The sequence below is a fragment of the Rhinolophus ferrumequinum genome, chromosome 14 (assembly GCF_004115265.2).
Source record: "Rhinolophus ferrumequinum isolate MPI-CBG mRhiFer1 chromosome 14, mRhiFer1_v1.p, whole genome shotgun sequence".
Classification (NCBI taxonomy): domain Eukaryota; kingdom Metazoa; phylum Chordata; class Mammalia; order Chiroptera; family Rhinolophidae; genus Rhinolophus; species Rhinolophus ferrumequinum.
In genome coordinates this window covers 44,575,161-44,597,599 of record NC_046297.1, presented here as the reverse complement: position 1 = coordinate 44,597,599, position 22,439 = coordinate 44,575,161, and the positions used below count along the sequence as shown (strand labels likewise).

General features: G+C 43.1%; 1 protein-coding gene across 1 annotated transcript in view; it reads right to left on the bottom strand.

Annotated features, from left to right (window-relative positions):
• Positions 1-8,888: 8,888 nt before the first annotated feature.
• The window catches only part of BAALC (BAALC binder of MAP3K1 and KLF4), an 82,084-nt gene continuing 68,533 nt past the window's right edge, over positions 8,889-22,439 (bottom strand). The window contains exon 3 of the mRNA XM_033126942.1: positions 8,889-11,291. Within this exon, the coding sequence (XP_032982833.1) occupies positions 11,181-11,291 (111 nt within the window). The 3' untranslated portion in view covers positions 8,889-11,180. The remainder of the gene's footprint in view (positions 11,292-22,439) is intronic.

Sequence of the window (22,439 nt, the reverse complement as noted above, 5' to 3'; positions counted from 1 at the left end):
ACGCAATATTTCATTGACAGAAAAAAAAATGAACAGAGTGAAAACAGTCCTCCTCTGAAGACAAGAATAAACAAAGTCACTGAGGGTAATCACTTCTGTCTCAGCTGCCATCACCAAAGGAAAAAATGGCTATAAGATCATTGGTCCAAGAAAAAGTTGATCAACTTGTCCTGGTTGCCTGGGACTTTCATGGTTTTAGCACTGAAAGTCCCACGTCTCACAATCCTTCAGTGGTCACCCTATTCAGGAATTAGACTTGGATTCTAATCCTGATTTTATCGCTGATTGGCTGTGAACATTTGGGACACAATTTCTCTGAGCGTAGTTTTTTTCATCCATAAAATGAGAGAAAGAACTCTTTGAACAGTCTCTTCTGACATGAGCTCATGCAGCCCTACGAATTCAAGTATCATGTATTGACAATGTTGTGATATTGTGAATCATAATAAGATATATTTTGGTCTTCATAAGTTTCTTGGCACAGAGCTCCTAAAACCCTTGGAATTTCCTAAGAGATGAGAGCAGAGATGAAAGGTGTTTTTTATTATGCTACTAAGGTAACTTTTAGAAAGCCCCTAGATAACCTAAAGTTGGGGGCTGGTTGCCAGGGAAACTGACCCTGTGAATAGAGGGTTAGGATTTTAGGTTCAATCTACTGACCTTCTGGGAGAGGAGAGGGGTTGGAGATTGAGTTCAATCACCAATGGCCAATGATTTAATCCATCATATCTGTGTAATGAAGCCTCTATAAAAACCCAAAAGGACAGGGTTCAGAGAGCTTCCAGGTTGGTGAGCATGTGGCGAAGTGGGGACAGTGGTGTCCCTGGAGAGGGCATGGAAGCTCCACGCCCTTTCCCACATGCCTTATGTATATCTTCTCTCTGGCTGTTCCTGAGCTATATCTTTTTACGATTAACTAGTAACCTAGTAAGTAAAATGTTTCTCTGAGTTCTGTGAGCAGCTCTAGCAAACTAATGGAACCCAAGGAGGAGGTGTTGGGAACCTCTGATCTTATCCCCACGTCGATCATGTCAGAATTGAGTTGAATTGCAGGACAGCCAATTGGTGTCGAAGAACTGTTTGGTAGTGTGGAAACAAAACCCCACATTTTGGAGCCAAAGACTTCAAAATTAGTATTTCCAGGCATAACCATCCTCTCCCACTCCACAAACTACAGACTTGAATTTCCAACTGCTTATTCAATATCTCCACTCGAGGTCTAATAAGCATCAGATACTTCAAGGCCCAAACAAAACTCTTGATTTCTGTCCCAAACCTGGTCTTCCTATCTTTTCTTTCTCAGTAAAGGACAACATTAACTAGCCAATTGCTCCAATGAAAACACTAGGAATCATTTTGGATATCCTCATTTGTTCAACTCCCACCCTTGCCAAAAAAAAAAAAAAAAAGAAGAAGGCTCTGTCCGCTCAACCTCTAAAATGTATCCAAATCCATCTACTTTTCCAAACAGTAGCCAGAGAGACCTTTTAAAAGTAAACACCCTTAATCCTGGCTACCATAGCACATGAAGCCCTCCCGATCTGGTCTCTGGCTTGTTCTCACCTCCCACACTTCGTCTCCTCTCTCCCTCTGTTCCAGGCACACGGGCCTTTCCCGATCCTTAGCCACACTCCCAGTCTTTTCACTTGTCCTTCACTTGTACAAATGTTTGTGCAGCTGGCTTCTTCCGGTAGCACAGGTCTCCTCTGCAGAGAGGCCCGCTCTGCCCACCTGCCTTGTGCCAGGACAGATGCCGCTGGGCTGAAGCTTTGGGACTCTGCTCAGGAGGACAGCGTGAGAGGGTGATGAGTTTCCATAGAGAAGTCTGTAAGGGATGGGCCTCTGGAACCAGGGGCAGAAGGGAGAACAGCAGCCACGTGGTAGGATAGAAGGGGCAGTTGGCGAAGCCCAGCGAGGGAGTTTATGAGCACACGGAAAAGTGCCCAGGCAACAACAACAACAAAAAACCCAAATAAGTCAGAATTTTAGGTTTCGGAAGACCCTGAGCACTGGAAACAAGCTACTAACTGTCAAGGAAAAACTTGATTCCCTTTCTTCTCATCCTTTGGCAAAGGCTCTAATGAGGGGCAAGGGACGGGATAAACGTGGATCAAAAAGGAAGTCTTGATAAAGTCCTAAGCCTTGCCATTCCAATTTTTATCACTTCTAATCATTGAGATGTCTGCAACTGACTGCAGGGCTTCCTGTGATATAAGAATGCCCAGGAAAGTCTTAGGAATGCTGGAGATGGCAGGACAAAACCTTCCCCTTTAGGGTACATTTTAAAGGGACAGAGACAAAAATAAAGCCACATTGAGATCATGTCCCAGGAGTCCTGCTACCCCTGTGCTGCTTAAACTGACCAGTAGCCCAGCTCGCAGCTGAGCCCAGCTCTGTCGGCATCCCAGGCCTTTGGCCTGAGGCTGTAAACTGTGACCAAGCTTTCAATAGTAAGTGTAGGGTTATCAGAGTCTCATCCACTCTGTCTATTTTGTCCAGAGGCTTTTCTGAGTCTCAAAAATTAGCCTTGATTTTGCTCAGAAATTAGTAGGTGGGCTGTCCCTATTCGTCCTCTTTCAAGGATCCCAAATAAAACTATTTTAGAGGGCGTTCCTCTTTAAAAGAATTTAATTTTCCATGCCCGCTTGAGTGATGTATTTGAACGTACATATTTACTTGGGTCTTTCCTGGTTGTGACAGCCAGACAGAACACTGAAATGGCTTCAACAGACCGAAAAACCAACAGACAGGCCTGCACTGGCTTTGCAGGGGGTGTGGCCAGTTTTGTCAAACATGCTGGGACTGAACGTTCTCCCTTCCTAGAGAACAGCTTTGTATATTTCATAGAGTTTCTGGACAATTTATCGGTGCAAAAGAAAAATCTGGAAACCCCAAATCCATTGCCGTGCAACTTCTCACATGGGACTCCTTTACTGCTCAAATTGTGGCTCATTTGCTAGTTGAGTTACCAGTATGGGGAAAACCACCCTCCAGAGAGCTTGCAAATGAAAACTCAGACAAATTTAAAGGGACAACATCAAGTCTTTAGAGCCCCAAACCAACTGAGCAAGTTTTCTTCCACTGCATTATCCTGAGTCAATGCATCTGCCCAGAGCCAAGCACAAACTCAGTAGGAAGGTTCTTGAAGACGGTTGCTCCCCTCATCCCAGGGTGCCCAAGGTACATTTTGTGTTGGGTAAGACATGCTTACCTTGAAAAAATGTACACTGTGGTGTGTGAAAAGAAACAATGTACTTAAATAAGGTGCCAGCTCTCTGGTACATTTACCTTTAAGAACTGAATTTTATATTCCAGACCTTGCCTGTATCCTGAAAATTTCAGGGCTAGAAATAGTTCAACAATAATAAACAACCTCGTGTTTATCTTCATATGCTTGACACTGTGCTAAGTGCTTTACATATATATCTTTACTGAATCCTCCCACTACCATGAGATACCATTAGCCTCATTTTATAAGTGAGCAAACAGGAGCATGAAGAGGTTAAATGACCTGCCCAAGGTCACAAAGCTAGTAAGTGGTGAATCTGGGATTCAACCCAGGGAGTCTGATTTAAGAGCCCCTCGTAGAGTTTTGGAGACACTGATTCTGTCTGTGATCTCCTAAGTCAGTGGTTCTCAACCCTGGGTGCACATTAGAATCCTCTGGGGAGTTTTGAAACATCTTGATGTCCAGGTTTCACCCTAGACCAATGAAACCAGAACCTCTGGGGCTGGGACCCGGGCATGAATAGCTTTTAAAGCTCCCCAGGTTGTTCCAATGTGCAGCCGTATTGCAAACCATTGTGTTTAGCAATGATAATTCTTTCCACCAGCTATTGTTTTTTTAAACTAGAAAACAATTCTATTCCATTTTGTTCCTTTCTACAAGCAGTGGTTGAGGGACTGTGTACAAGGCACGGTGCTGCCCTCTGCCCTGGCATATCCTTTCTCTTCGGGGACCCATCTAGCCTAAAACTTCGTTGTCTCATTCTGGAACAAAGAGGAAGGAGTGATTACTATGGGAATCAGTATTTAATCACTTAGATACAATTACTAACATAAGTAATACTTCGGTTTGCAATACCTTTTAAAAAGACTCAAAAATTGATTCGTGTTCCCTTCAAGAGAATTTTAATATTGTGGCACAACACAAAAGACAGCTACTGCTTTTGTTGCTGTAAAGAAAAAAAGTTAAAAGAAGCAAAGGTGAAATTTCTTAGATTTGTATCTAGGGTGATGTCATTGATCCTGACGTTAGACAACTTGGAAGTGCTGAGACACTGGGGCTATAAAAAGGGCTGTGAAATCACTTACCATACATTGTGACAGGAAGCAAATTAACATTTATGGAGCGCTTATTCATAGTGCAATGGACAGAGAGCATGAGTGTTTATAAACAAGCAGACATGCGTTCAAATCCCAGCTCTGCCATTTAGTAGCTGCATAGTTTTGAGCCTTTAAGTTTCCGTTTCCATCTGTAAAGTGGGCCTGACAAGGCTTAGCTGGTGGGACTCTTTATTGATTACAAATAGTGGGTGTGAAGCACCTAGTGCTGTACCTGGCCCAGGGCCATAATTATTATTAGGTGGCAGTCACCATCTTATCTACATTTGTTATCTCACTTAATCCTCACAACACACCCTCAAAAAGATGCAGTTATTACCACTAACAAGAAGTGAACCTCTGCGAGGCTCCTCTGTTTGCTCCAGGGCACATAGCTGATAGATGCCAGGTTAGGATTTCTCTCCTGCCTTGGAAGCCTGTGTTCTTGGTTTTTCCTGGCTATCTGGCTGCCACGTCTTGTTTCGTAGGCCATTCCCCAGCTGATTTATCTATTAGAACAGAAGGAGATATTCTCTGGATAATGAAATACAATTGAAAAGGCAAGCAAAAAATGTTGGCTACCTCCCTGGCACATGGCAATGTTATAAAAAAAGGCTATTTGGATCAGAAAGTGCAATTATTTATCCCTTTCCTTTTAAAGTGGAGCTCTACCTGGAGAAGGCCTAGCCAAGGAACTAAAACTGCAAAGCTCACTCTGGCGATAAGAGCCCAGAGTTAGCTCTTTGCTGGGTTAAAAAATCGGGGTGATCTACTGTCTGATCACGCCAGAATCTTCTAATAGTTCCATATTCACAAAAGAATTAAATATACATTCCTTCTGATTCCGATTTTATGCTCGTCCATGGGGAACGGTTTCCGGGAACAATACGAAGGAATTAAGGAAAATTAAATATTGACAAAATAGTTTAGGAACTCACTGCAAGGCAGACTGAGAGATATGGCCCAGCTGGGTGAACCCCCACACAAACACACAAAACACACCTTCTCTCGCTCCATCTTACCCTATCTTACCAAGAACCCACTTGATGAACCAAAAACTTAGGAATCACACTTTCTCCCTTCCCTTTCTACGCCCAATCCATCAGCAAATCTTAATGTTTCCATTTCCAAAATGTACTCAGCACCCACCCACGTCTATCCATCTTTAGAATCATTTCCCTGTTCCTTGTCACTAACGTCTCTCCCCACAGCTATAGCAGCAGCTTCCTAAATTGTCTCCTGCTTCCCTTCCTGCCTCCCTCCAGTCCAGTCTTCTGTTAACATTCTTTTTAGCATTCATCATTATCTTACATTATTGTGATAATTTATTCATGTTGTGTCTGTTTCTTCTACTAGGATGCCAGTTCCATGAGGGCAGGGGCCAAGTCTGTTTTATTCCTCACCAGACCCCAACATCTGACACACTGAAGCTTCTTGAGAAATACATATGGAGTAAATCTCAACAACAAAAAAAACAAACAATCCAATTAAAAAATGGGCAGAGAGGGGTGGCTGGATCGATCATTTGGTTAAAATGTGAGCTCTTAACAACAAGGTTGCCGGTTCGATTCCCACATGGGCCAGTGAACTGCACCCCCTACAACTAGATTGAAAATAACCACTTGAGCTTGGAGCTGAGCCGCCGGGGGTGGGGGTGGGAGGCGGGGTGGGGGGGTGGGGAAGGAGGCAGGGGTGGGGGGCGCGGCCGCTTGGCTCATAACACCCAGGTCACCAGTTCAAGTCCCACATGGGCTGCACCTTCCACAAATAGATTGAAAACAACAACTTGACATGGAGCTGATGGGTCCTGGAAAAACACACTGTTCCCTAGTATTCCCCCCGCCCCCTGAAAAAAGAAAGTGGGCAGAGGACCTGAATAGACATTTCTCCAAACAGGACATAGAGATGGCCAATAGACTTATGAAAAACATGCTCAACATCACTAATCATCAGAGAAATGCAAATAAAAACCACAATGAGATATCACCTCACCCCAGTTAGAATGGCTATCATCAATAAGACAACTAATAACAAGTGTGGGAGAGGCTGTGGAGAAAAAGGAACCCTCATACACTGTTGGTGGGAATACACTATGGAAGGCAGTGTGGAGGTTCCTCAAAACATTAAGAATAGAATTACTATATGACCCAGCAATCCCTCTCCTGGGTATCTACTCAAAAAATCTGAAAACATTTATGCATAAAGATTTATGTGCCCCAATGTTCATTGCAGTTTTATTTATGGTGGCCAAGACATGGAAACAACCAAAGTGTCCTTCGATATATAATTGGATAATGAAGATGAAGATGTGGTATATATACACGATGGAATACTATTCTACCGTAAGAAAAGATGAAATAGTGCCAGTTGAGACAACATGGATGGATCTTGAACTTATCATGCTAAGCAAAGTAAGTCAGACAGAAAAAGTCGAGAACCATATGATTTCATTGATATGTGGTAAAAACTGAAAACAACAAAGGAACAAGGCAAACAAAGAAAGAAACAAAAACTCGTAGACACAGACAATGATTTAGTGGTTACCAGAGAGTAAGGGGGGAGGGGTGTAGTAGATGAGGGTAAAGGGGTCCAATATATGGTGGAGAACTGACTCTGACAATATATAGAGTCACAATGTGATATATAGATGATGTATTACAGAATTTTATACCTGAAACCGATGTAACTTTACTGATAATTGTCATCCCAATAAACTTTAATCAAAAAAAAAAAAGAAATACATATGGAGTAAATGAAAGAAGGTGTGAATTCATAATTTTAAATACTAAGTTATATCTGTAATTTGCCTATTCAGAAAGTTCTCCTGAGATTGACTTCCTAAACTGGTGGGACAGGGTGAAAGGACTTGTCATATTTTGATGACTTTTCCTAAAGAGAACATGAAAACAATATATTGGGAACACAGTCTGGAGCAGGGCTTGCAAACACAAATGTCTCAGGGATCAAGCAGGTAACATGAATGAGGAGGCTGCCATGTGTATGCCACAGTGAGTAGTGGGGCCCTCACAATCTGGAGACCCCCAGTTTCAGCCAGCACAGCTTTATCAGCTCCAGCTGACTATATCTGAGTGGCAACAAGGGCTGAGGGGTGAAAGATCTTCCATGTTCTCAAAAGAAGATACCAAGTTTGTATATCAAGTAGAATTAGATTTGGCTGTGAGTAATGAGGCAGCTTAAATGAGGTAAAAATCTATTTCTCTCTCACAAAAAGAGGCTTGGTGTATGCAGTCCTGGGCTCATGGAGGCTCAGTGGAATCAGAGACTCAGGCTTCTTCTAACTTGTTGCTCAGCATGCGATGTTTTCCATTTCTAAGGCCACCTCATGCCCCAGTGGACTGCTGTGGCTCCAGGCATTACTTCCTCATTCCAGGAAGCAGGAAGGAAAAAGGGGAAAGAAAGAGGATGATCATTCTTTTATAAGGAAACTTCCTGGAAGCTTTTATGCCTCACTCATTTCATTGTCTAGAACTTAATCACGTAGCTACTCCTAGCTGCAAAGGAAGCTGAGAAGTGGAATCTTTACTTAGTGGGCAGGCATCCAGCTAAGGAGGAAGGGGAGAATGGATATTGGAGTTCTACACTAGGAATCTCTGCCAGAGCTGGCTTATTCTATAAAATTCTCAAGTTCTAACACAATGACAGCCAAACATAGCTTGTCTGCCAGCTGGGTTATCAGTTGAGTTTTATGAACCCTGCTTACAGGAGCAAATATGGATGGAATTCATTTCTGTGACTTGTGGGCAGTCAGTGAGTGGGGCTAGTGAGGGTCACAAGCAGGTGGAGGTTAGCAGGGCTTAGATGGGAAAGGCAAACAGTGTGTTCTGGTAGCCTGGGAGGTGGGGTTGGGAGCGCTGTGGGGATGGGCAGCAGGGAAAGGGTGAGGAGGGACAGTCCTTCACCCGCACATCCAAGGAGTGCCTGGGGTGCTGGCAGAATGGGGAGGTCCCTGGTTGCCATGGCTTCCCTCACCTTTAGGTCTTGGCAGCAATTCTGAGGGGTGCAAGTTCAATTTCCTCTGAATCATGAAGTCTTTCTTCTTTGTGACCTTTACCAAAGGTGTCCTGTCACACTAGGTCAGTGTCACCCTCTCTGGAGGGATAAGGGAGCCTGAACCGGACGCAAACTCCCCAAGAACTCACCAGCCCTCTCTAGTCACTGCCACCATCCTCTGAGACTTGAGCTCAGCCTAGTCTCAGGCTCAGTGACAACTCCCCTTCAAGTGGCTGAGTGTCCCAGCCATGCTAGACTTTCTTGCCAGGAAAGGAGTCATGTTATATGGTGGAAAAAGCACTGGGTTTGCAGACCAACTTTCCTCACTTGAATCCTTGCTCTATCACTTACTGGTTGAATGGACCATAAACACTTTTATAAATGTAAATTGGGGCTAATAGTGTTTTTCTTAACCTACTTCGCAAGGCTTTTTGGAAGACTTACAGGAATCACTTATATGAAAGGCCTTTTTGTTTAAAAGAAAAAAAAATTGAAGCAGCTCTATACACAAAGTTAAGGTTTCAGTAAAGATTCTCTGTAACTGTCCACACGTTTGAAACAGATGACTTTATTGACACAAACTTTGCAATAGAAAGCATTATGCTAAGAGGATAGTAAGAATCAATTCCTATAACATACACACATGAAAAAATTGCCAGTTGAATTTCCAGTAGCATCATTTAACCTCTGATCACTGTCTTGGTAAAATCCAGAGTGTTCTGGAGAGGGAGAGATCATATATGCCCTTCATTCCCTTCTACTCCCAGAAGTGAGAAACTGTTTCTATGTAAAACAGAGACATCCTTTCAAGTTGATAAATTTCAAACAACATGCAGCGGTCAAGTGATGAAAAACAAGATTGTAAAGAGAAACTAGGCTTAGTCCGTGGCTGACAGCAGTGACTGGTGAAAGAACACCCTACACAAAAACGCAATGCATGTGCCCTAGAAGAGTAAGCCCTTGAACTTGCAGGAGCAACACCCACCTTGGCTGACGGGGGCTCCTGCTGGGTAATGCAAGTGGGGACAAAGGGGTCACTGGTTTTGCTTTTATTTTACTTTATTTATTTATTTATTTAATTTCAAAACATGAAGTTCCTGAGAAACCCTTTCTCAAAGAATCACAAAATAATAGAGGTTTGGAAACACTGTAGTTCTGTGTATGGTGAAGTCTTAAACCGTGATTAGGAGAAGACCCAGGTCTGGAGTTTAAGACAGAAACCTGTCCTGAGTATAAAAGTGAGATTACACTGCAGGACAATTCACAACACACACGACACCTCAGTGTTTCAGCCAGTCTCCTGGTTGTTAAGTCCACTGTCAGATTCCGGACATGCAATCAGGACTGGCTCGACTGTAGATCTCTCAGCATCTGCATCGCACCTGACACAGGGTTGGCATTTAATGTTTAATGAATAAATATACTGAAGAAAGGAAGGAAGCAAAAAGGAAAGGAAGGGTGGGAGGGAGGGAGGGAGGAAAGAAGGGAGGGAGGGAGGGAGGGAGGGACACTGCCAGCTGTGTTTGAGGAGTGACAGAGTTGGCAGGTAAGGATGCCAAGTATCTGAATTGCAACCAGCTGATGTCAATTCTCTGGACTATGTTATACAAACACACACCATCAGGCTGCCTAGTTCTGCTAAACATGGAGTTTATTGGTACCCCTTGGTACAACTTTAGTCCTACCTTTCCCAGGCCCAGGCATGTTAACAGTCCTTTAAAAATCATGATACATTACTTTGGAGGGAAATACTTCCACCTTAACATGTTCAAAGAAATGCCAGAAAGTTTTATTCTTAACATTTATTATTATATTTTTATGCATCAGCTACCTGATTTCTAACACAGTAGGGTCAACCCACATCAATGTGAACGCATGTCCACCAGGTACTGGCTTTTTCAAGCGATTCCTTTGCAGATACCAAAATGACATAGTCCTGGGACTGTGTACAGAGAGGGTAAGGGAAGCTGTGTGGGCTGCCGACGTGTTCTGGATTATCTCCATCTTGTGAGCAATGTCCAGTCTGTGATTAACACTTGCAAATGACCCGACTGGAGAGAGAAAACACTGAAGAACACAAGCAAAAAGACCTGGAAAGCTATGAAACACAGGCTGCATTGACCATGACTGTGACGTGGCTGTTCAGAGGCTGACATGGACACGTGGGGAGACGTCGGAGGCAGATGAGGAACGGATGTGATGGCATCATAGAGACACAGCGTGTCTTAGAGGTATTGGTGGGGTGAGTATGTATGAAATTCGATCTGAACCTGTCTCATACTGAGCCCAGGAAATAAAAATAACAGGGAATTTCCCTGCTTCTTGATTTGTTATATGTCTGGATTTAGAGTTGGGTGAAAGCCAACTTTTAAGCGAACGTAGTAAGCTTTGTAATGGTGATATTAAAAAGAAAGAACTAAAGAATAAGCTTGCCTGAAACCGTGCACACTACTGTGGCCAGGAGAGCAGAGAGCGGACGTGGGCCTCTTTCACCCTGGGAACTCATCCCTTCTATTTTCTCTGTTTCATAAACTGGCCTGTGACTTTAGCTCACCACTTTTACCTCAGACCAAATTGCAGGAGTTGCAAAGAGGCAAACTGAACTGCACATGTGTCATTTATTACCATATGTTAGTACTGCTGCTAATACATTTATGTGAAAAATAGGAGGCTGAGAATGTCCCAACAGCTCAGGCAGCCGTTGACTGCCCGTAAGACTGTTTCTCAAGGCACTCAGCAGTGCTCACGTTCAGCCAGGGGCATCCGCTTCTTCAAGTTTCCTTGGTGGTATCCAGTATGTGACGGGCACCAAAGGAGCCCATCTGCACTTCTAGTTAAACACTCTGCTAGTTGACGCAGTTCTTTGTGATTCTTCGACTTCTGTCCACCTGTCGGATGTTGTCTGTAACATTAATGGTAACTTCTTTTGCTGACATTCGCTTAGCATCTCTTTTAGCCTGTTAAAAAATTTAACACAGTGAATTGAGTTACTAGAAAATATCCTAAAACCCTCACATTTGCATTAATTTCTTGAGATTGTTACACACACACACACACACACACACACACACACAGAGGCAGGAAGAATGACCCACAAGAACACATGCTTCTTTTCATAGGTTTCTCTGTTGAATCTCTAATAGTACCATCTTAGCATAGAGCCTGGCATAAGGCATGCTCAGTAAAACATTTTGGAATGAATGAGCTAAAGTCCATTAATAGGTAATGTGAAAGGTTTCATAGTTGGTTTTAGCAGCATGGTTAAGGGTGTAAGCTTTGGGGTCAGACAGACTTTGGTTTAAATACTGACTATATAATTTTACTATGGATAAATTTTTTCGAACCTCTCTAACCCTTAGTTTTCTCATCTGTAAAATTGTAAGGAATAAATAAAGTAATGATGTAAGGTACTTAGCACAGTGCCTGTCACTAAGTAAAAATTAAAAAAAAAAGACTAAGTAAACATAGGATAGGATAGATTACTCACTTCTAAGCAAAGATACACCAATGATAGAAGTCCGGAATTCATATTAAATATGAATTAAATATTAAACCACTGACTAAACTGTAGGTTCTTCAACCAAATATGCCCAATCCCCTCATCCCCCCTCCAAAGGAAACAACTTTAAGTAGTGGGGGGCAATTCTGTGCCCCTTCCCTCAGTGACCATATGCTGGGAGTGAGCACAGGATGCGCCTTGTGAGTCATCTCCACTGTGGATGGATAGAGACAGGTACCGTCCAATCCCCGTTCCAGAAAGGAACTGCTGCCAAGCTACAGAGAGTGTGGTCAGCAAAGACCCTCCAGTTGTCCCTACAGAGCGGCCTCAGCTGCTGAGAGCCTCCTCCCCCAGGGCCTTGACCTTCCCAAGGTGGTACAGTGAAAGGGGTAAATGGGGGTACAAAGGCCTGGCCACTTGGCCCGAAGCAGGCCAGCTCTGACAGGCCACTTAGCTCCTGAGCTCCCCACGGGTGCAGTCTGTCCGAGCTGCTGTCAGGCCTGCATTGTGGCTCAACTTCTCCCTCTGCCCACTCCTGCTTCCAGCCCTCCCCCACAGGTATTGACAGGGCACTTCCCAATGAACATCCTGTCTAATAATGACATCTCAGAGTCTTCCTAGGAAACACAGCCTCACATCTGCAGGAGCGTTTCCCAAGGTGTGAGCATCTCCCCAAGCTGGATATGAGTCTACTGTTGATAGATGCATATTCTTCATATAGTACAGCCCCGAACACAAGCCAACTACTTCATCTGTAGTACATCCAAAGAAATGGTGGACTGTTGCACCACCGGAGAAAACGAAATTGCTCTGTTGTTTGTGTTAACAGATGACATGCAGGTTTCTAACACGTCACATAAATTCTGCTGCCGGCAGTGCCCCTTTCAGATTCCCTTTACTCTTCTGATGCTTCTACCCCGCAACTGCTGTGAGTTTTGGCTGCTAACTGCTCACATCAGCACCTTTCTTTTGAGAATTGCCTCATCTGATTGGAGCCACCTTGCCCAGAAGTGTCCTGGAGGCAACCCAAAACCAATGCCTGATTGTTGGGGACACAAAAGCTGGCCCTTTTGCCTCAGGGGGTTATGAATCTATGACATCATTCATGCTTCAGGGCTCTTGGGATCAGGCCCAGGCTACCCTACAGCTGTTCTGTAAAGCTCACATGTTCGTTGAACTCAGTCCTCTGCCTCATTCTGCTTCCCCCGCTCCTTATGGGTTTCACCTGAGATTACTCTTTCAATCACTTACTTGCACAAGAATCCTCATCTCAGACTCTGCTTTTAGGGAACCTGACCTAAAATAATACTTCATGAGTGATTTGAAGGATGTTTAAGGGTATTTTAACTATGTGCAATGTTAGCCTTATCCATTGATTTAATGAGAGAGGGTTTCATTGTTTTCCTCTCCGTGTTCCCAGTGCCTGCCACAGTCTGAGACATAGTAGGCTCCCAATATAACTTTGGTTGAATGAATGGATGAATGAACGCATCAGTGAGACAGATTAGTTAGTATGATTGCTAGGCAGACCGGAAGGTCTCTGGTGGAATAAACAAAAAAGCAGCCATATATCCTGAAACTCCAGGTCCTGGAATGTCTCCTTCACTCCAGGACAGAGACATGAGAATATGCCTTGAGGTTAACAGATAATCTCAAATCCCTTCTGGCCGGATGTCATGCAGGGTGTCATGCAGGGTCTCAGCTCCTGCTCCCCACACAAGAATGCAGGATATGGTGAGGCCAAAAAGGAACACCCACGGAGCCATAGATAGGGGTTTCATACCACTATATTCTTGTTGGCGGCTGGGTTGGAGACACAGGAAGCAGGAGCCACACGATCTGCAACCTGCCATCTACTTCTCTGCCAACCAACCTCACTTGCTAAATGCAAGCCGCTCTTGCTAGCTCAGCCACCATCTTGTTAGACCCTATTTTCTGTTAGCGTAGCCACGGCAGTTACATCAGTGGCCAATGGCTCACTGGTTACAGCTGACGGCCAACTAGTCACAGCTAATAGACATCTACTACCCAAGCCAGCACCTTTCCACCTGAAGCTGAGAGTCTGGAAACAGCTCTCTGAGACTCTGTCCCCCGGACAAAGGAGCAGATCTGATAGACAGGAATGGGTTAGTTCGTTAATCCCTTCAGGATGAGCAAACAGGACAAACGTGATAGATGACTCAATTACAAGGCTCCAGCCCCCTCCCCCAAGAAGGCAGGGGAAGGTATAAAAGAGCTTTTGCCTCAGTCACTGGGCAACCCCATTCGGGATCCCCGCCCACTCGGGAGCTGCAACCTCTTCTCCTGCCTCTAATAAACTATCTTCCTTTACAACTCGTTGCCTCTCCCTGGTCTGAGTGTCCATTCTTCGGCTTCACGAGACACGATCCTGGCCCACACCCAGAAACTGTCGGCAGATCCAACATCATTTACATCATTTGGGGACTCACAGACAAATATTCCTACTTCATCAGCATACCACATTTATCAGTCTACCCTTGCTTTAACAATCAGTAGTCCATGCTGTCTAAGGATTCAGTCTTAACCCTCTGCTCTTTCAAGCCTGAACTGGCACCAGGGCTAGCAGTAACTTCTATGGGTTTATTTTTCCCTAAAAGCAGAGAACTCAAAGTCTCACAACCAATTTTGTTTTCTAAAGAAAAGTGTGGCAATTATGAGGCTAATTCCATCTGATTTTAATTTCAGGTGTTGTTGCATAAAAGCGTTGAGGACTGGGGCATGGAATGGAGACACAGAGGCCTTATTGAAACGATCCGAATTGAGGACAGCATTCTACTCAAACTGGTGGGCAGCAGGAGAGCTTTCCAGAATGGAAATGTAAATTTTCTGAACTGCCTAACTGCTTTTCCTTAGAGTCACTGGCAAGATTTCACAAAAGGTTATGAAAGATTATATACAGAAAATGTTCTGCTCTATATTTCAGTCTGTTTTTCGAAGCTTAAAAACCGCAGCAAATATTCAGTACTTGGCTGATTTTTAATTTCCCAACCTGTAGAGTCAAAGGCTACAAAACAGTCATTCCCAGAACAGCCACAGAACATGTATAGTTTGAATCCCAAGTACAATGGGGCAATTTCCTAAATCTGTATGTCACAAGCCTGCACAATGGAGGTGTTCAGATGACAAGCTTTGGGGCCAGCTAAACCTAGATTTAGTGCAAGTCTTTGTCACCTGTTAGCTGGCACAAGACCTGTGGCTTTAGCCTCTGAATCTCAGTCCCCTTGCCTGAAATTGGGAAAATAATACCACCTCTTAGGTTTTTCTGGGAAAATTAAGCATGTCACTTAGCATTAATGGGTGACCAACTTCTCCTGGCTTGCCCCAAAACAGACCTGTTTTAAAATTGAAAGTCCCACATTCTGAGAACTTCCTCAGGCCCCTGCAAACATTAATTCTACTTGCAAAATGATGTCAATCAAACATACCAAATTTTAACAGAAAACTTTCTTATTCGACTATTACTACTACTACTTCTAAATAATACCAATAAGAATAAATAACTCTACAAGATATGTATGCATTTGGATAAAGGACAAGCTGGAGTTCTGTGTTCCAATGATGGGTGCAGAAGGTTCCAAGCCATAAACAAATCCATTTTCGAATAATTACACTGTATTGCATTTAGAAAATTAAACACGTAGAACAACACTGCATTTTCTTGGAAACATTTTGTTAAAGAGAAGCTTTCCAGCCTGAAGAATCCGTGGAAAGCTACCCACGCCTTTTAGAGCAGCATGGATATTCAGCTGCAATCTAGTTACCATTTGGAAACTTCAGGTTTTAAGCTCAAAGGAGAGGGAGAAAGAAGAGATGCAAAGAGAATTATAATGCCAGATTATTTTCTCTAGAAGTTCCAAGAAGTAGGTTGCTATCCCCTCCTATGAAAAAAGAGCTATATGGATACAAAGAACAATTATACCATTTTGTTCCTCAGCGTCTATGACATTTTGTATAACATATATAGCCTCCCCTCTGATGTGGTTTTGAACTAGCCAAACCTTTTTATTTAACATCCCACCCTCCTTAGTTAGTGACAGGAAAAGAAAATGTGTCCTTATTGCAATTACTGGCTTTAAAAAAAAAAATCTTATGGTTCCCAACTTAATGATGAGAGAGGCCTATTTGGCACCTTTAGCTTTTTCGGCTGTCTGCTAATTCAATCCTTCCTCCACCGAAAATTCTTGTTTTGTGAGTGTCATCACCACTGACTCTTGTTAATGGGCCACCTCTTGTTTTCTCACCCAGCTTTACAGCTTTTCAATTCTTCCCTTGCCTCATTTTAATTTCTGCTGGTTTAGTACTCTGTGAATCATAGATTTTAGTCCGCTTAATACTGCCTATTTAATTAAAAGTAATGTATTGGCTGCCATTTCTCAAGGGTAACCAGATTGACTGTGATCACTTCCTGGCAACCTCAAACCCAGACGGACCTGTTTCTCTTGGGGTTTCAAGTCAACACCCCAGCTCGTTCCGTGTGGAAGTGGGGGCAGCCTGGCTGCTTCTGGGAGGCCTAGGCTCAAGAGTGCTGCTAAATCTGCGCAGCCTTTTCTCACTTTCCCCAAAATGGAAATAGAAATGTTCTCAGCTTTACTTTGACTCCACAAATCTATCTATACCTAGCATGGGGTTCCTTGCAGACAACGAAGAAAAGAAGGCTTTTTAACTGAGATTATGATTTATCAGGCAACACTTTTTCTGTATAACTAGTAATTTTTTTTATTATAAAAGCAATACATAATTATGGTAAAAGAAAATCAAAGAATATAGAGAAGGGCACAATGAAAAGCAGCACTTGCTCCCATGCTCTGGCCACCCTTATGGTTCTCCCAGACTAATAATCATAGAGAATGATTTCTTATGAAATGTGGCTGGGATTTCCTAAGCATATCCAAGCATAAGGCCATCTTCTTCTCTCTCCTGATACTCTGTACTTCCTTCCTGGCCTTTAACTGTGGTTTGGATTATATATTTATTTGCTTGTTATTTTCTACATCCTCATCAGATTGTAAACTTCAAGAAGGTAGGGACCCAGTCTGTGTGTTCACCACAGTATCCCCAGCATCTAACTTAGTGCCTATCACATAATAGACACCCAAAACATCATCTAATGAAGAACACATGTGTGAAGATGACTCTTCAGAGAGAAAGAGAGAGAAATAAATCCCTGGGAACAGAATTTTTTTTTTTTTATTTGCAAGGCCTAAACACCACAGACCTTTCCTACAAGGTTTCAGTTATGCTCCTAATTGACTGTTCCTTTCATCATCCCTGAGAGATGGCTGGGAATCTTAATGTGTTCCCTTTTCCAATGAGGCAGCTGAAGTCCCTCTGGCCATACAATTTGCCCTAGGCCAAGGTCAACATAGGTGGTGAGTTGAACTAAAAATGGTGGCCCCAGGTCCCACAACCAGCCTCCCACAACTGCCAAAGCTCACTCTAAATCCTCCACCATTTTGTTTCAGGTAATGGGAAGGAAGATCATCAGATTTGGAGGCAGACAGACCTGGGTTTGTATTCCAACACAGCCAAATCACTACTCCCTGTGCCATGTTGGCCGAACACCTACCCTTTCCCAGCGTGTTTTCCCAGGTGAGGAGTGATACTGCTTACCTCTTAGGGTCCTGAGGGTTAAAGATAACGCCATATGTAGCGTGTCTGGCTCATAGTAGCTACTCTGAAAATGTTAGTTTCCTCCTCTACTTCGTCCGAAATAATTAAAGACTAAGACCTGTCAGGGGCAACTCAAGACATTTTTCTCCTTTTCAGTCAAATCCCATTAGAAACAGACAGTCACAAACCTCGAGCTGTTCTTGAATTCCATGAATTTATTTGCTGCTGCTTCATAAACTTTATGGCATTCATGCAAGGTCAGTCAGGAAACATTTAATCTTAGCAAGTCCGCCAAGGGCCAGGTTGCGAGCCTCCCATGCCTCAGGCAAAACTCTCAAGAACTCCCCAAGTCTGGAGCAAATCCTGTGCAGACTGCAGCCCCATGCAAGGTACTAACTTAAGCTAACTCAGCCTGGAATTTTTATCTATCAGGTATCAATTGCCAAAAGCAAGCAGGTGTTGCTTTGCAACTTGAACCTCAGATAGATCAAACACCGGGGAAGGCAATAGAACCTGCTTTAGAAAAGCAACTGGGCTCCCACAGAACAGTCATCAATCATATGATGGTGGTGCTGGAGTGGGAATGAGTGGGAATGAAGCCTTGGGAAACCTTTCTAATCATAGTGAAGTATTAGTCTGGTCTCATTCAATCAACATGAGTTAATAAATACATACTACGGTAGGTGCATAACCTTGGAGTAGGCTCAGGGGTCAAGGGAAGAATATAAAGAAGGAGGTCTCTGTCCCAAGAGGCTTCTAATCAAATTGTTTTTTCTGCAGATCCTTAGATAAATAGTGAGTCTTGCAATTCTTTATCTACATAAGATAGGAGCAATATATAGATGCTTTGTGGAAATCACTACACACACACACACACACACACACACACACACACACACACACCCTACATCCCTATACTGCCAGACTAAAACTAGTGAGTGTTGCCTCACAGCTGCCAAACCGTTTGTTCCCCTGCGCTCTTCCCAGGATTTCACAAGGGAGTGCCTCAGCAAACTGAGGCCCGATGGAGAGATATCGGAAAAGCTCCTTTGAGGGGAAGTCTCAGCAAACTGAGACCTGATGGAATTATATCGGTCCCTCCCCTTCAATGGATTCCTTGGAGATGTGCGCGTGTGTGAAGGCAAAGTTCAAGCTGGAACACAATGGGAACTTTCGGAAAGACAGCCAGCAGGCAACCAATACACAGATCCTGAGATTAACAATCATTACCTCTTTAGAAGTTTACCAATAAAAACTACACATTGGCCCGATTCGGGGCTCAGTCCTTGAGGCTTGAGTCCCTTGGCCCCGCTTGCACTCTATTCTTGGCTACTGTCTTAGCCCTGCGCCACCCTTCTCGCTTCCCACAGCTCGTGTTGTGCTGGACGCGACAAGTGAGTATATCCAAGTACCTTTCTAAGAGGTCTCCCTCTCTTTGGTTTTCCCCAGTAGTCTCTTTCACTCTCTCTTTTAATGTCTTGGTTTTGTTTTCCTAGCAGAAGTTCATTTACTTTCCAAACTCTTCTCATATGTCTCATATTACTGCTAATCAGGAGAAATTCTGGGCGGGCCCTAGCCTACTTTATGGGTCAGGCCTTCTTCTCTGGCCACAGCCATTTCTGTGAGGCTTCACCTGTCTTTCCTGGACTGGACCAAGCCTTGCTAAGAATCAGACACTGGGGGGTGAGGGGAGGGAGAGCACAAGGAGGAAACTCCTTAGCTGAGAATCAGTGCAGACATTGGTTAATTCCTTTAGCATGGTCTGGTCACTTTGCCAAGAATAATAAAGCAACTTGACAAGACGCAACTTCTAAAGACACGAGGGCGCATTGGGAAGCCAGCCACATACTCAGAGCTTTGTGTGCTCAGCACTATATCCACAAATAATTTCTACCTTAGCTGAATACTTGAGGAGGTAGTTCTGGGAGAGAAAAACAAGAGTCCTAAGTCTGAAGAATTGGCATGTTCAGGTTGGAAAGTGAATGTTTGGAAGCTGTCCAGAGTTCTTGAATAATTAATTAGCAGAAAACAAGGAACTACAGAGCTTCCTCTTGTGTTGTTCCTTGAGCTCAGGAAAGAGCTGGGGTAAGGAGACTGAGTCAATGATTTATCAGATGCTGTAGAGTCAAAAAGGTCCCAAGTGAATAGAGGAAATCAAGGAGCCACAGAGAGAGAGAAAGAGCTCCCTGCTGAGACAGTCAGTTCCAATTTGTGAAAGATCCTTTTTGTCACATTCTTGTTGCCAGTTAGCACCTATTCACACCAGGCATAAGACAGGGCGAGACAGAACTGAAAAAGGAAGATATGGTTTGTTTGGTGGGGCATGCAGTGGAGAAAGGCTCAGAACATGACATATGTTGTTCACAGTCATTAGCAACATTAGTTGCCACTCACTGCCCTTCAGAAAGCAATCTGAACTGTAGGGTCACATCTATGTTAGAGTCGTTGCTGTCTCCTACTAGTGGCCTTTTATTTCCTTCACAGCACCATTCCGAATCTATAAATGCTTTGATCATTTATTTATATGAGCTGACTCCCCACCCTCACCCCTATTAAAATTGGCAGCTGAGTGAGAGCAGAGGACATACATACTTTTTCCACTCCTGGAATCTTGGCACTAGAACAGTGCTTGGTACCTTGATGGTGCTCAGTAAAAGAACATTAGATGAATGAATTCAAACAGCGCTGCTGGGAACTGATGGGGATAATTTCCTTTAACACCCAAACTTATTTTGTAAACCTGAATGGGGATGGTGCAGTAGGCACATGCATGAGGATGTATGGTTCAGGAATGGAAAGCTTTAAGAAAGTGCCAAAGAACCATCAGCTGGGTGATCTGGTGAGGTACAGGGAAACACTGTGAAATTCTAATAGGTCATCTTGAGGAAGCAAAGGAAAACAGGAAGAGGTGAGAGGATACTGCCTGAGTCAGACACTGAAAATGCAGGAAGCTTTAGCCCAGACTCTGAGACAAGCTAGGAAGAAATGGTATGTCAAAGGCCCTGGAGGTAATAGGAAGAAAACTAATTTCCTCAGACAGACTCTAGGCAGCTGAAAGCTGTACTGGTATGAGATAGCGCTGCTGAGAGAAGATTTAATCAGAGGTAAACTTGTCTTGTAAACTGACACCTTACATAAAAAAAAACCTTTAGACTTTCAGGGACCCAGGACATCTGGTGACTGGTGAGGTCTCAGGATAGGAAGACCACTGATACACTTCAGCAACTGTCTGAACACTTAAAATTAAAGTTATCTGCTCCCTGATCTTATTTTGGAAATAGTTCCACACAGCCATTGTTCACTGAATTGTGAAAACCAAAGCAGCCTGGATGCCTTATCGGCATGCACCATCTTTCCTGTGGGGCCAGCAATGGTCAGGTGTGTTGGTCCTCACTCCCCTGCAACATAGTTTCAACTGCTGCTGGAGTCCCAGGGGCTGGTTCCCTTGGCCCCATTTTAATTACCACAAGCTCCCAGAGTGCACGTGAGTGTGGTGTGAGAGAATGCTTTCCTTAGTTATCTGTGAGTCTCCATTCTCATCTGTAAACCGGAGACAACGATATCAACATCTTAGAGTTATCCTGAGGATTAAGTAAGATAATATAACAAAGTGCATAGCACCCTGTGCTGTGCCTAGAAAGCTGCTATCATAGGCCTAAGGAAGCAGGATGAAGTACAACTAACTTGCTCTAAATTCTCATGTTCCATAACCAGAACTTATCACCTGCTGGTTAGCGTGTAAAGTGGTGTAACCTCTTTGGAAAACTACTGTCAGTATCCATTAATGGCATATATCCCCATCCTATGAGCCAGCAAGTCCACTCCTAGGTATATACCCCAAAGAAGTGAATGTCCACAGAAGGGAATGCACAAGAATATTACACCAAAACAATCTAAATGTCCTTTGACGGATGGTTAGCTAAAGAAGGTGTGGTACATATATACCATGGAATACTACTCAGCCATAAAAATGAGGAAATATCGTCATTTGTGACAACATGGATGGATCTTGAGGGTACCATGTTAAGTGAAATAAGTCAGAGGGAAAAGGACAAGAACCATATGATTTCACTCATATGTGAAATATAAAACAGAAAGCAAGAAACGAACAAACAAAACAAATTCAAAGATACAGACGAGAATGGTGGCTACCAGAGGGGAAGACAGTGGAGGGAGGACAAAGAAGGTAAAGAGTGTCAAATGTATGGTGATGGAAGGAGACTAGACTTTGGGTGGTGAGCACACAATGGAGTAAATGGATGTTATAGAGTTGTACACCTGAAATTTATATAATGTTATTTATATAATGTTAGTAATAAAATTTATATAATGTTACTGACCAATGTTACCCCAATTAATTTAATTTAAAAAATTTTTTTAATTAAAAAAAATATACATACAGACAAAAAACCATTAATACCCTCTTTGCCCAAAAATAAGACCTAGCCGGACAATCAGCTCTAATGCATCTTTTGGAACAAAAATTAATATAAGACCTGGTATTATTATATTATATTATATTATATTATATTATATTATATTATATTATATTATATTATGTTATGTTATACCCAGTCTTATATTGTAGTAAAATAAGACCGGTCTTATATTAGTTTTTGCTTCAAAAGACGCATTAGAGCTGATTGTCCAGCTAGGTCTTATTTTTGGGGAAACACAGTAGCTCCATTGTTCTCAATAGCCCCAAACTGGAAACAATCCAAATGTCCTCCTGTGGTTAAATTGTATTCATATAATGGAATATACATAACAATAAAGATGATGAAATTTTTGCAACTCACAACAAGATGGGTGATTTGCATAATGTTGAACAAAAGAGCACATGCTCTATGATCCCATTTATAAAAATCTCAAAAATAAAACTGGTCTACAGTGCTGAATGCCGAAAAGTGGTTATGATACCAGAGAAGTGAATCCCCCAGACTGGGGACTCAAGCCCTGGCCCAAGAAGATTCTT